The sequence below is a fragment of the Leptidea sinapis genome, chromosome 21, assembly GCF_905404315.1.
Source record: "Leptidea sinapis chromosome 21, ilLepSina1.1, whole genome shotgun sequence".
NCBI classification, from domain to species: domain Eukaryota; kingdom Metazoa; phylum Arthropoda; class Insecta; order Lepidoptera; family Pieridae; genus Leptidea; species Leptidea sinapis.
This window is the reverse complement of record NC_066285.1, coordinates 13,126,109-13,141,700: the sequence shown is the minus strand read 5'-3', so window position 1 is coordinate 13,141,700 and position 15,592 is coordinate 13,126,109. Positions and strand designations below refer to the sequence as shown.

At 35.9% G+C, this 15,592-nt stretch overlaps 1 protein-coding gene across 1 annotated transcript; it reads right to left on the bottom strand.

The window, feature by feature from the left end:
- Window positions 1–9,794: 9,794 nt before the first annotated feature.
- LOC126970571 (probable 28S ribosomal protein S6, mitochondrial) lies at window positions 9,795–10,894 on the bottom strand. Its single transcript, XM_050816548.1, has one exon. The coding sequence runs from the start codon at window positions 10,729–10,731 to the stop codon at window positions 10,279–10,281; it is 453 nt and encodes a 150-aa protein (XP_050672505.1). The 5' UTR covers window positions 10,732–10,894; the 3' UTR covers window positions 9,795–10,278.
- Between the last annotated feature and the right edge of the window lie 4,698 nt (window positions 10,895–15,592).

Genomic DNA, 15,592 nt, shown 5'->3' with positions numbered 1-15,592 from the left:
TTAGTATCCACTGGCCGCTTGCTGCGTACGCGGCGAAACAACCAAGGATATATCCGGTTGACGATCGCAGTCAGTGGACAATCTCAGGGTAATAACGGCAAGCTAGAATATTTTAAAATAAAAAGTGATATTATATTATTAATACATATGGTTGTTTACTGTACTGTTTGCTTGAATAATACGAGAAAACATAAAAATGTATCATATTTTAACTGTCCCAAGGACTACAATAAGTAAATTGATAATTTGTATGATCATTTTGTTGATCCCATCAAAAAAGTATCACGATATCTAATCACATTTTTAACCGACTTCAAAAAGGAGGAGGTTATCAATTCGATCGGTATTTTTTACTACAAACTACTGCTGCCGTGATTGTCACCTTACGAGGAAACTCCTTATTAGTTAGGTACAAGAAGTCAACTGATTGCGCAAACGAACGGCGCCGGTTGCTTCTAGGTTCTAAATGTTATTCACGTAGAGCAGCCTCAATTAAAAGCATTTTTGAAGCCGTTTCAAGCAATTTTGCAACAAAATCCACACAAACGAAATTCGATAGTTTTGTTTTCGTCAAGTTGTCCGAACAAACAGCCGTCATATTCAAATTTACATTCGCAACGTAAATGAATTAGAGTAGGTTTAGAAACTGGAAATGTCAAACAATGACGTTCGGCTACAGGCCCGGCCTAGTTTAATGCTAGTGACAATTAAAATAATAAGTATACGAAATTTATTATTTTAATTAATTATTAGAAGTACTACTTATGTAAAACTTTAATTACTTTCGTTTTAAATGCTTATTGCTTGTGTCAAACATTCATGTATCTTCGCAGTTAGTCAATACGTAGTACTACTCCACGCTGGTTTTCTGTGTGTCGTTCTTAATTCATAAAGAAAAATAGAAGTAAATAAAATAATAATAAAAAAAATTAAATATTGGCAGAATTAACATTACAGAAAACTCAAATCATTTGGATAATTATGGATTTCCGCAAAGTAACGCCTACTTAATTTTTTTTTTATATAAATGTTATTAATTCACTTGACGCGGCCCCAAGTAAGAAGTACATCTTCCATACTAGTGTTGATTCACTTTTCAAATTATCTTTTTAGTCTGTAGCTTCACGAATATAAAATTTATGACACGTATATTTATTTGACATTTTAACATCTTTATTCAGTGAGGCAGTCTCTCAAAGAAAAATTTAAAGAAATAAATATTATGACTGTTCATTGTCAGTTCATTTTTGCTATTAATAGTGATTTTCATTATTATAACATTAGAAATAAGGGATTGCATGTTAGTAATTCTAGTAGGCTTCATAAGATACAAAATAGCTTTAAGGGTAAATGTATACACTTTCATACTAAAGCCCCAGCCACTGTTCAGGCAGTATCTTTAAACAAATTTAAATGTTTTATTAAAATAATATCGCTTTGTCGTAAGTCCTACCTACTACTCCACAGCTGAATATCTGAGTGACCCGACAGCCTGGGACTTGATCATTATTAGCAATAGTAATGAAAGTACAATATTGTATATTTCATTAAAAAGAGCGCAAAAAAAGAATGCTGGGAGAGTTTCTTGCACCGCTTCTTCTCTCTCAAAGCGCCGTTTGTTTCCGAGGCGATTCTAGTATATTAGAAATGACATCAAAAGGAATTCTAAAGGAATCAAGTTTGAGAAAATAAATGCCTTTTTTCACATCTGTCATTGTCTATCTAGACGTAGAAATGATCTATATAATGTCATCTACTCATCATATTCACCAAGCTTAAATAGGTAAATTGAAGAGGTGACTGAGTGATACAAAGAACGGAGGATGGGCAGCAGCATCTTTCGATAAGAGCACACCATTAACTGCGATCGCCAACCCGCCTGCCAAGCGTGGCAATTATGGCGAAAACCCCCCCAAAATACAGCTCGTCGAGAAGTTGGAGGAACTGGAGGAAGCTGTGAGCACATTACGATGGGATGTCGTGGGATTATCTGAGGTCCCAAGACAGGGTGAGGATACGTGCTCTACTTTTGGGAGGGCGACCAACTGACCCAGGGTGGTGTCGGGTTCCTCGTTCACTAGTCTCTCGTCAAGAACGTAACTGAGGTGGGGAGCGTGTCGACTAGGGTAGCATACCTCATACTCAGAATTACTGAACGGTATTCGTTGAGTCAGGTCATACAGGTTTACGCTCTGACTTCGACACACTCAGACGAGGAGGTGGAAGCAATGTATGAGGACATCTCAACAGCCATTCACACTGCGAAGACCCACTTCAACGTTGTCATGGGAGACTTCAACGGAAAACTGGGCAAACATAGCGGCGATGAGTTGAGAGTGGGGCAATTTGGTTATGGAATTCGGAACGCCCTAGGCCAGATGCTGGCTGACTTCATGGAGAAGGAGGATCTCTATATGGTGAACTTCTTCTTCATGAAGCTAGAACAACGCGAATGTCACCAAAAATGAGATCGACTTCATTATGTCGACCAAAAGACATAAATTCAATGATGTCTCCGTGATCAATTCAGTGAAAACTGGGAGTGATCACCGCTTAGTAAGAGACACATTGAATATTAATCTCGAAAGAGTTTCTTGCGCGACTTATTTCTCTCAGAGCGCCATTTGTTTCCGAAGCAGTAGTAGGTAGTAGTAGTATTTAGTTTGTTAGAAATGACATCAAAAAGAATTCTAAAGGAATTTTGAGATTTTGAGAAAATAAATGCCTCTTATGCCTTTTAATCCAAAACTGGAACGGTTTCGACTAGTGAAGTCTACGCTCCGACCACCCATCCAGATCTAAAACCCCGAAAACTTTCAACTCGAATTGCAAAACCGCTTCGAATGCCTCGGTGACTGCGTAGACGTGGACGGGCATAATAACAGGTTCTCGGCAGCTGTTCAAACAGCTGGGTCTAAGTTCTTCAAGGCCAGCCGTTCAAAAAGAACCGGAAAAATCTCAGACTATACCCTCAAATTGATGGATATAAGACGCCAAGTGACCCTTTAGTCCCCGGACGATGCTTCCCAATATAGGCAGCTAAATAGACAGATCTCCAAGTCATTGATTCGGGATATACGCCGCCACAATACAGATTGTGTGAAGACGGCCATAGAGCGTAACAAAGGTTCAAAAGTATTCGCACGGGATTTGTCTATTGGGCCAACTGACGAAGCTGAGGACCGATGATCGCGGGTATCGCCCTTTTTGAAGGAAGTCGAGAAGTTCTACGATTCTAATAAGTTATACACGACCGCACGGGCAACTGTTACCAACAAGTCTAAAGACCCAAGAGCCAAATTAACCCGACACTATACCGAAGATATCCCAGACATCAGCCTGTACGAGATTAGTATCACCCTAAAACAGCTTAAAACAATGAGGCGCCGGGTGATGATGGAATAACAGCTGAGCTTCTGAGAGCTGGTGGTACCCCTGTACTTAAGACCCTCCAGAAACTGTTCAATTCCGCCATCCTCGATGGCAAAACACCACAAGCATGGCACAGAAGTAAAGTGGTGCTGTTCTTCAAAAAGGGTGATAAAATACTTTTGAAGAACTTTAGGCCCATGTCACTTCTGAGCCATGTATATATGCTTTTTTCTAGGTATATCATGAATCGTCTCGTGTCCAGCCTCCCGAACAAGCCGGATTCCGAAAAGGCTTTTGCACCATAGACCACATACATAGGCTGCGGCAGGTTATATAGAAGGCAGAGTATAGAGGTGTAACCAGCCACTATTCTTGGCCTTAGTGGACTATGAGAAAGGCATTGATACGATCGAGAGCTGCGCGGTGCTTCTGTCTCTCAAGAGGTGCCACATTGATTACCGATATATCGAAGTGATGAAGTGTTTGTAAGCTTTAAGCTTCTGGACTGGAACGGACTGGGCATCAACATCAACGGCGAATAATCACTCACCTTCGATTCGCAGACGATATCGTAATCATAGCAGAGACCATGGAAAACTTAAGCCATATGCTCGATAGCTTCAATACAGCTTCCCAAGAAATAGGTTTCAAAATGAACATGGACAAGACGAAGATCATGTTAAATGTCCATGTCGCACCGTCCTCAACAATTGGGAACTGTACTCACGAAATTGTCGACGAGTACGTCTACCTCGGACAAACAATCCAGTTAGGCAGGTCCAATTTCGCGAAAGAGGTCACTCGTCGAATCCAACTCGGATGCACAGCGTTCGGGAAGCTCCGTAAAATCCTCTCGTCCCAAATACCACAGTGTCTGAAGGCGAAGGTTTTCAACCAGTGTGTGTTGCCAGTGATGACTTACGGTACGCAGACGTGGTCGCTAACTATGGGCCTTATGAGAAAGCTCATGGTTGCTTTTTTCTTTTTTAATTTTATTTACACACAAAGAAGTATATTACAATTTTACTTTAATTTAAGTACAAACATAAACCCATTCGGGTTTTACCGTATGTAGTACACGTCTCACACTCGTCGCATATTATAATTAATTAATTAGGAGAAAACTAGAAATATTGTAACTGACATGATATTAGTACTTAAAACTAATAAACAATATAGCTTTAAAAATGTATTACAATTATTGGCATTAAACACTTATTCTTATTTCTACATAGTTTGTTATTATCGTTTATTTTATTCACTTGAAGATTTTCGTTAAAATATTCTTCACTTAATATCGCAAGTTTTATCTTTTCATGGCATGGTAGTATTTTGCAGTATTCTAATAATTTATGGTCTAAATTCTTTAGTTTATTTTTAATATATTTTGGAACAATAGTTGTTCGATATTAAAAATGGACTGTAGATTATTTGGTAGGCGCAACAAAGCAACCGTGAAAAAAGGAACAATGCATGTACCACCTACCTTTTCTGCTCCTCGCCACACAGCATCCACCGGTGCACGGCACTACACGGCACTACACTCGAGGGGCGGCCAAGAACGTCTCGGACGGAACCTTCTCGTACGGCGGTCGAAGCGGAAAAGAGCTTGTGTAGGCTTATGAGTTGCGCCCACACACGCATACGTCACGCGATTGTCGCGACTAGCGCCACCGTTTGCTACCGGTTTCAACTTAGGGTTGAAGTACAGTAGCGATAGATGGCACCTTAGCAAATTCGATCTCCACAGTTGAAATTAACTGGCACTTTACCAAATAATATACAATGCAAAGACCGAACAATAGTCTTAACTATTCTAAGTTGCAAAGTGCATATTCTATGTGGCTTTTATAAGTTCTTCCATAGCTCGAGAGCCCGTAACTGATAATTGATCAGCTAATGAATTGTATAGTAATAGTAGGGTTTTGAAAGGACTATTTTTTATAACAGCGAACTTTGCAAGTAGGGCTCTTAGCTTGTCACATACTGTATCAATGTGCATTTTCCAGTTCATTCTGTTATCAATGACGCTCAGAGGGCAATGGAGTTCGACGGACAGATGGCCGATGGGGCAGTAAAGTCCTCGAACGGCGACCACGTACCGGAAGATGCAGCGTTGGTAGGATCCACAAAAGGGATCGACGATCTGGTCAAGATCGCCGGAATACGTTGGAAGAGGGCAGCGCAGGACCGATCGTCGTGAAAATCTTTGGGGGAGGCGTTTGTCCAGCAGTGGACGTCTTCCGGCTGATGATGATGATTAGAATATTGAAAAAATATTTAATTATTTAATAATAACATTTAGTAACTCAGAAGTGCTAACTCCCACTGCTCTACCAGCACCAAAATAGTGACCTCCGACAAGTGTGGGTACTTTGCCCTCACCAATTAACTGCCTTTTCACATTTTTGTCACCTAGTTATTTATGGCGAATAATATGTTCATCTAATAGTGTAGTTAATTATTTTGACAAAAGTATGATAAGAATACAATTAACAAGTACAAACCGGTCAACTCGAGAACCTTCCAGAAAATTATTAAAGGTATTGTACCTATATTATTAAATTGTGTATTTATAAGTTAATATTAATATTTATTGTAGACGATAATAGTATTTCTTCTAACATGCCGAACAAACCTCTGTGGTTTTTGGCCTGTTATATAATAATAAATTGTAATTCTATTTTTCATAATAAAAACAAAAAAAAAAACACACACACACACACACCAGAAATGCAAATGTGAAACCAGTTCACATATTCTTCGCAGTTTCTCGCCTTTTTCTCCGCTTTTTGTCGGTTTTTTGGCGCGAGACGGAAGAGATGAGAACACGAGAAAAGAAGACTTTCTATTGACTCGTATGTTTCTCAGTGTCGGTAGCAAGAGAATCGTAGATTATAACACTGAGCATCAATATGAGCTGGGTTTGGATGACCGAACGAGAATTGGCATTCCTAGATTATTTTGAAACAGAGCTGACTATGTGTAATATAAATTTAAAATGTATACACTTTTATAATAAACTCCCAGCCACTGTTCAGGCATTATCTATACGGTCCGCCAAATATTTTTTTAAATGCTTTATTAAAACCGAATATTTTCTCAAATTTATTTTTTTATTTGAAAGTACAATCCTTCCGGTTAATAATGGAAAATAATTTCATTCAAATGGCTGCCTCGGCTGGCCATGCAGTAGCCTACACGATCAGTCCAATTTTTAAGCACATTATCGATTGTGTGCAGCTGTATTTCACCAATGGCTTCACGAATATTGTCCTTTAGAGCGTCAATTGTCTCTGGCTTCGACAATCCACGCCGACCAGTAACACGTCTTTGACGGCATAACGGCACACAAATAATAGTCCAACGGTGTCAAATCGCAGCTCCGAGGTGGCCAAACGACATCAGCTCTGCGGCTGATATTGCGATCTTCAAAAACAGGGCGCAAAACATCGAGTGTAGCTTCGGCTGTGTGGCACGTAGCGCCGTCCTGTTGAAACCAAATGTTGCTAATAAGGATATTGGCAACATTTGGTTTTAATTTTTTTTTTTGGCCTTTTCAATTTTTGTGAACAAAAATTCGTTCAACATGGCCCGATAACGATCGCCATTACATGTAACGGCCACTCCTTGCTCATTTTCGAAGAAAAATGGCCCAATTATGCCTCTGGACCATAATCCACACCAAACAGTGACTCGTTTTGGGTGCGTCAGCTTTTCAATGTATGCGTGCGGGTTTTCTGTGCCCCAAATGCGACATATTTGCTTGTTTACATACCCGCCAAGATCAAAATGAGCTTCATCTGAAAAGATGATTGTTTTGGCAAAATCGGCATCTTCTGTAAGTCGATCGCAGGCCCACTTAGCGAAGCGAAAACGCATTGGATGGTCAGTTGGCTTCAACTCCTGAACCAATTGGACTTTGTATGGCGTCATACCAATGTCTTTATGCAAAATTCGTCTCAATTATGTCTCCGAAATGTTCAAGTGTTGAGAACGACGGTGAATTGATGTTGATGGCGCTTCACGCACACTTTCTGCCACAGCAGCAATATTCTCGGGTGTACGCACTGTTTTTGGCTTTTCACGCATTGGTTTATCGATGAGGATGCCAGTTTCTTTCACTTTTTTCACAAGATAACGATAATACGGAGCTGACGGTGCTTCTCTTCTTCCAAATTCGTACGCAATTTTCGCACACATTCTGCAACATTACCATGACTTCCAAAGTAATGTCGCAATATTTTGTAGCGTTGGTCAAGCGTATACACAACCATATTCGTTCAGCAGAAGTATAAAACTAATTATCTGTCAAATCAAACATGAGCTAAGTGTTACCATTCACGAAATAAGCACTAGTTGAAAAAAAAAACGTTATTTGGTGGACCCGGTATAAATAAATTTAAATGAAAATATGTAAGTGATCGGACAGTCTGGGACTAGATTATGATTATTTTATAGCGATAGAAATGACTACAATATTGTGTACAAATTGTATTTTATTGAAAAGAGCGTAAAAAAAGAATGCTGGGAGAGTTTCTTGCGCCACTTCTTCTCTCTCAGAGCGCCAATTGTTTCCGAAGCGGTAGTAGTATCTAGTATATTAGAAATTACATCAAAAAGAATTCTAAGGGAATCAATTTTGAGAAAATAAATGACTTTTTATGCCTTTAAAAGATTATAAACTGAAAATCCACGATGCGTGGAAACGTATTAGCACATAGATGGAATTACCCATTGATGAGTTAAAATTATTTAAAAAACAAAACAAATAAGCTTGTTGCAGCAGTTACTTCTGCGTCAAATTTAATCGAGCGTGCGAAATGTATTGAGATCCTTGCGAGTGTGTACCCAATGAAGCTCTCGCGGAGGATCTCGCTGACATTCTTGTCGAGATTATCCGCGACGACCTCGCGTGAATGTGGAGCGGGCATAACTCGAGACCTGAGTCGAGAAGTAACCAGTGGGAGGCTACTTTACACAGGATGCCGGCTAGATTATGGGTACCACAACGGCGCCTATTTCTGCCGTGAAGCAGTAATGTGTAAGCATCACTGTGTGTCGGTCTGAAGCGCGCCGTAGCTAGTGAAATTACTGGGCAAATGAGACTTTAGATCTTATGTCTCAGGGTGACGTGCGCAATCGTAGTGTAGCTCAGAGTTTTTGGGTTTTTCAAGAATACTCAGCGGCACTGCATTGTAATGGGCAAGGCGTATCAATTACCATCAGTTGAACGTCCTGCTCGTCTCGTCTCTTATTGGCATAAAAAAAAAAACATTTTATCTCTCCTCATTCCCCACAGTCTACACCGCCATTGTTAGTATACATAAACAACTTAATACAGTGCACACCAGTAGATTATTATTCAATAATATACGGCTAAGCTCGTTTTTTTTTATATTTTATTCTAGCATTTGAGCATAACATAATTAATATAATAAAATAAAAAGTTCGTAAATATTGCTTGTAAGGAAATGAACTATTAATTTTTAAGGACTTAAACAATCAGTATTTTTTTTTAATTTGAATGTTGATTTTGTACTATAATATGATGTACAAACACTTGAGTCCAGAGAGTGAGTATGCAGGATGAGTAGATGCTTCCGCAGGGAAGCACACTCTACATGTGATAACTGGGAACACATCTGGTTAAAGCAGGGGTGTGCATACCATATAGGCAATTAGGCATTGCCTACCTCATTAAGAACCTACATAAATATATAGCTCCAGAGTTAAGTTTTATTTTAATTATGTTCCATTATTCAATAAACAAATGCTTATTGAGCACCCACTCATTAAATTTTACCTTACGCCAGATACTAAATACCTACCATAGGCAGTCTCCAGATTGCATATTCGATATAAAACTTCAATATTTAGACCTGAAAACTTAGTACTGTTGCACTAAAGCGCAACTACACCATGTTATCTACAGTGCCTACCTTGCTAGAAAACAAATGCACACCCCTGGGTCTAAGACTGATTACAGACACACAAAAAACATTTCTTTAAAATTGCCTAATTGATTTAAACCATTTTTGTTGAGTTTTTCCTGCTGACTGTACTTCCTAGAACTCATTCAAGCCAGGTCTCGAGTTAACTTATACTTATTGTGTATTATTAACAATACATTTATTAAGTTTGTTTTTTTTTAATATGTTAAAGTGACATACACTTTAATAAACAAGAAGCTTAAACAAGTGCCTTTGAAAACACAATAATACTTACACATTCTGCTTCACGGCAGAAATAGGGGTTGTTGTGATACCCATAATCTAGTCAGCATCCTGTGCAAAGGAGCCTCCCACTGGTGAATTACTGAATCTATCATATGTTTGGAAATAGTAGAGCAAAGAAAGGGTGGCAATGTGTGAATTTGTTTGTTATGTGATAGTAAATTATGGATTAAATAAAAGCTAGACTTCATATTTAAAGATCAATATATTTTATTTTTCTTATTTACTACTGCTAATTAGTTACTAAGGGGGCTTATCTATAGTGCAGGGTGTGTAATGCACAATGGGCAGTATCTTCCTTCAATATGGCACCACAAACAAAGGCTATTATTCAGAAAATTATTTAAATTTACACTTGAATTTCTACACTTTGGTGAACATTTTCGTATTCCATTTTCGAGTGTGCTAAAGGGCAACATATTGCAACCACTCTTCAATGGGTTTGAGGAAATCCAGTAAAACATTATAATTTATATAATTGAAATATAGAGTGAAAATAAATGTTCAATTCTAATAATATTATTCTCATTTCAATGAGCTTAAGAAGAGGTCTACTTAAAGTTTTATTGTTATTGATTGTCAGCATATTAAGTTGTTAATGAAGGGTTTTGTAATTGATTTTTTAATTCTATTCGATTCTATGTTACATTTTAAATCTCAGAAATGGGAACTATCTCTGGAAAGGATAGTAATCTAAGCCGGAGTTATACTTGAATTTAAAGGTAAAGCGATTTACTTGAGTTTTGCCCACTTCTATCATTTTTTGTACTTCTTTTCGATATGCTGGTGGCAGAAGCTCTTCCTCTAATGAACAATGATCTGTGCTTTCTTGGTTTACTTTATATACGCGCTGTCTAATAACATCAACATCTCTACTGTATTCTTCCTTCAGATCACTAACTACATTTGTACCTGTATCAACTTTCAAAACAAAATAATTAGCCTCTCGGTGGACAATTCCATGTGCACTAGTCTTGTATGGCATAGGTCGAAATCCAAGATTCTCGATTTTTCGGATTATACCGCCTCGGTCGAAAATACAATTTGATACTCTCATAAGGGTGTTCTTTAGTTCGGCTTTTGGCATAGTTCTTATCATCATAGCAATTTCATAGCTAGGCATTTTGTAGACCAGTTATATATGTATTTTATTTATTGATGAATGCCACTTTTTTATTTGAGAATGAAACAGAAGTCAGAATTATGAGATTGAGATTTAAAAAAAAATTAAAGTTTTAACCTCACAATTTATATTATTTCTTACCATTTCTTACCAAAGAATATAATCACCAAAGAGGATGCAAATACTACGTAATAAGAGGCGGGACTGCCTAAGTCAAAATTGAAATTTAGTTTAGTATGAAACGTGCAGTGATTTGACATAAGTTTGTAATTTTAGTAGTTATTACAGTATGGCGATTGGTGAAGAAGTATAGTCCGGCTAAGTTTGAAAGCGAACAGTTGCAAATCAAAACGTACATTCGGCTTACTACGTTTTTTACAAGATTCTAATTCAAATATTTTTATTCAAAATAGGATGTGACATCACTTATTCAAAGTCAAAAACTACCACCCATTCCGAAATGAATGCCTCAGACCTGAGAAGTATGGGCGCAACAAACTCAGCGGGCTTTTTTTTTTCATCGAATAAATATGTTTACAAAGTAATATTGTACAATTAAACTTATTATTTAATAGCCTGAGGGCGGTCACTCCATTCCCAATCTGTGGTATTATTAAGAAAGTCATTTATGTTATAGCCGTCATCTGGCAATGATCAATCTATCAATGACTGCTCATCTCATACAACCTAGTGAATCGCTTTATTCTTAATCTGGGTCCGCTGCGCCAATTTTTTAACACACCACTTTAACAAAACATGCTAAAAAAACATGTTAGCAGAATAGTTCGTCTGCTGCACTTGTTTTTGTTTCATTGCATAAATGTTTTCCGACGAAGAAGACGTGGCTGCTGTTCTAGCATATTTAGTTCTCAAAAGAAGAAAAAGGAGTAGATTCCAGGTCCGACCATACCTGCCATCACATTCGTTCATTATTTAAGAATTAAAAATTTGCTAAAAACCAATTATTGATGATAGGTTCGGTATGAAAACCTTTTTTTGAAGTTGTTATCATATTATAATATAGTCTCACCGGATATAAAAAAATGAATTTGGAGGAATGATGTGATGTGATTAAGACCGTCTATACGCTACCAATATAATATACCACAGAACCAGTCTTACTGTTATAAGTTGTATAAAAAAAAGTGTGTGCGTGTAATCGTTACGCGTGATTGAAGTAAATCTTAATAATAATAATTAACTTTAGGAATAATTAACAGATACATTAATATATTACATTTAAAAAAAGGGGGTGTATGTCAGCTCCTACTAAACAAAATCAAGTCCATATGAGTCGGTTACAAACAGACATACAGCAGAAGCTAATAAAAGCGTATTAATTAAAAAAGATCGGCATCATATGCAAGGGTAAATAAATGCATTAATAAAAATTCTAAAATAATATATAACTACATTTTTCTTTAATTTACATTTTTTACGACTATTCGGCGAAATATTATGTATCAAATGTTACATGATTACATCATTATAATTATACTATTGAATCATTAATTATCATAACTGAAACTACATAAATATTTAATAGAAAATAAATCATAATAAATTTAAAAATTATAGATATTAAAAAATAGAAAAATGGGTTCGATTAAAAATTGTCTATTTGGCGTGAAATGCGCTATATATACTCTCCATATTAAATTAAACATTTAATTATGTGCATAGCTCATTTAAATTTGTATGAACTATAGTGATAAATACAAAGCACACATGTTTATATATATACAATACATGTCATATTAGTGTATGAATTGTAACTTACTTAGTAACCACGTGCTTATCAGATTTTCCAGCACTATTATTTACACCACTTTCTTCCATAATTTATAGAATTTTTACTTAACTTTATGAAAGTATAATAATAAATCAATTTCAATAATATAATAAAGCTTCAAAATACAAGAAAGTGAAAGGTGCGCAAGAAGCCGGCCGAGCGAATAGACATATCGCTGTGCGTGTGCGACGGAATAGCGCGATCGAAAGATAGCAGTGTCCCGCTTTCGCATAGAGATATGAATCAACGATGACCGGTTGAATGCGAACCTGATCTAGTGATGCTTTGCTTGTAAACCTTGTGTATGTACTTACTTAAGTTTTTTCTGATCTTATTTTAATTATCATTGCGAACTCAACTCATGTTAGCAATCCGGACAAATCTTCGTGATTTTTGGTTGCTGCTTTATTTATATAAATATGTAAAGTTTTAAATAAATATATTAAAAAAAAAAAAAAAAATTGATGCACACCAAAAACGTTACTATGCTATCTGATGAGTAGGTTTTACTCTCCATATATTTCTCATACCGGGCGCCATGAAAATCGATTCATAAGTAGTTAACTCCAATAAAGCCTTTTACCAAATAAGCACTCACGTATTACTGAGGAGCTTTGTTAAATTTTATTTTTATTTATTCCGCCAGGAGTTTATCACAGACTTGGTGTCTCGGGACCTATAGAATATGAATAAACCACCTATAGTGCTTGGAGAGCGTGAACTTAATTGAACGTTATCTAAGTAGGGGCACAATAATGGGTCAAATAGACCTAGTATTTCGATAGAAAGAGACAACATGCGGCAATCGACTTCAATACAAATCCATATGTAGCCGTTTTTTATTTCAAAAAGGTAGTGCTTGCCACTATAACATCGACCAAATATCGATAAATAAAAATGTGTGAATATAAGAAATAAAGAAACATGCTTTTGGGTTAAATTAATGCAGCCCGTGATCCCGGGAACCCTCTGGCTGTCTTCATACAAAACTCACCCTGCCATTTGATATTTTGACGTGAAAGGACAAACAAGCTACTACTATTTATAATAATGCAAAAAACAAAGTTAAGAAGATTTTTTTTTTCGAAATTTAAATTATAAGAACTTATTTACATGCTATATGTATTATCTAGCCCTATACTATATTACTATTTCAAGTGTTAAACAATCAGTTAAAACTAAACATTATGACCCCTCTAGATTACACCTGTGGAATAAAATTATTGAAGAAGCATTATTGCATTGAAAGAGAAGATTCGCTGACTTCTCGCCGCCAGCTAAATTTGCAGTTGAAAGACAAAAAAAAATTTCGAATTTATACTAACGTTTATTTTACGTTTTTAACTAAATAATGTTTAAAATGTTGGATTCGAAATCACTTTCATAATTTTGCCTTGCTTTGCTCTTTAATCTCTTTGCTAATTCTGGGAAATCTCTGGAACGACTAAACTAAATAGAAGTAAGGAGCAAGTAGGTTTCAGAAAAAATAAGTCTATCAATGAAGCAATTTATAAATTTTTGGAAACGGTAATGACTAGTTTAGAAAATAAAAAACGAGTGACAACAATATTTATGGACATGACCAGAGCTTTTGACTATGTCGACCATTTAGTACTGATCAATAAATTAGAAACGTGTGGCATAAGAAACAATGCTCTTAATTTAATTAAATCATATTTATCTGGTAGACAACAATTAATAGAAATAACTAAAATAAATCTTATAACTAAAACCAAAATGAAATATTTATCAGACCCCCGGAAAACAACGTTTGGCGTGCCCCAAGGCAGTATTTTAGGACCACTGCTTTTTCTTATTTATATAAATGACCTACCTTAAACTATTATGGATCCTATGGTCCTATTTGCAGACGATAGTACTGCCATATTTATTTACAACAATCCATTAACATATGAAAATTACATAAACAATTTGCTTAACGAACTAATAGAGTGGTTATATTATAATAATCTAAAAATCAATCTAAATAAAACATGCATGACGAAATTTGCTTACAAAAACACACAATCGTATGGATTAAATATAAATTATGACGGTAAAGCGATTAATGAAGAGAAGTCCACAAAATTCTTGGGCATTTATTTTGACCACAATCTGTCATGGAGAACACACATAGATGTCATTAAAAAACTAAATAGGTTTTCATTAGCTCTACATATGCTGAAGAAAGTAGTTGATATGACTGCGATGTTAGCAGCATATCATGCGTTTGTAGACAGCACTCTGAGATATGGGATACTCAAATCAAATCAAAACAATTTATTGAATAATAATAATTAATACATTATCGTAAAATATAAATGTAACAATAATAACAATATAAATGTCAATAATAAAAATATAAAATATAAATGTCATCGATGGTATTGTTCATATAATACCTGTTACCTATCATCAATTTATTTTGTTTTGTCACTAAATTACAATTATTATTCCAAATAATTTTGTCATTTAAATATTCTTCTATCTTATAATACGCATTTTGTGATAGTATGCGCTAAATAACAAACTTAAACTTATTTTCACGAAGACTTATAATATTTTCAGGTAATTTATTATAACATTTAATACATAGGCCCATAAAACAATTATTAACTTTAGACAATCTGTACTTTAGACATGCTAGTTTATATTTATTTCTAGTATCAAAACAATGTTTATCACAATTTCTATCAAAATTTTTAATATTTCTTCGAGCATACATAATATTTTCATATGTATATATTGTCAAGGCACCGTCATTATATTTATTTTTTTGAAAAGTTCTCTCAATGTATCACGGCTACGTAGATTATAAATACTTTTAATTGCCCTTTTTTGCAGTATAAACATAGACTGTATATCAGCTGCTCACAGCAGTATGCCATATGACATAATGCTGTGGAAGTAACTAATATAAACAATACGAGCTGTAGTTACATCAGCAAGCTGTCTTACTTTTCTTACAGCGTAAGCAGCTGAACTAAGTCTTTTCTCCAAATGTGAAATTTGAGGACTCCATTGCAATCTGGCATCTAATCTAATGCCCAGGAAAATTGTTTCATTTAC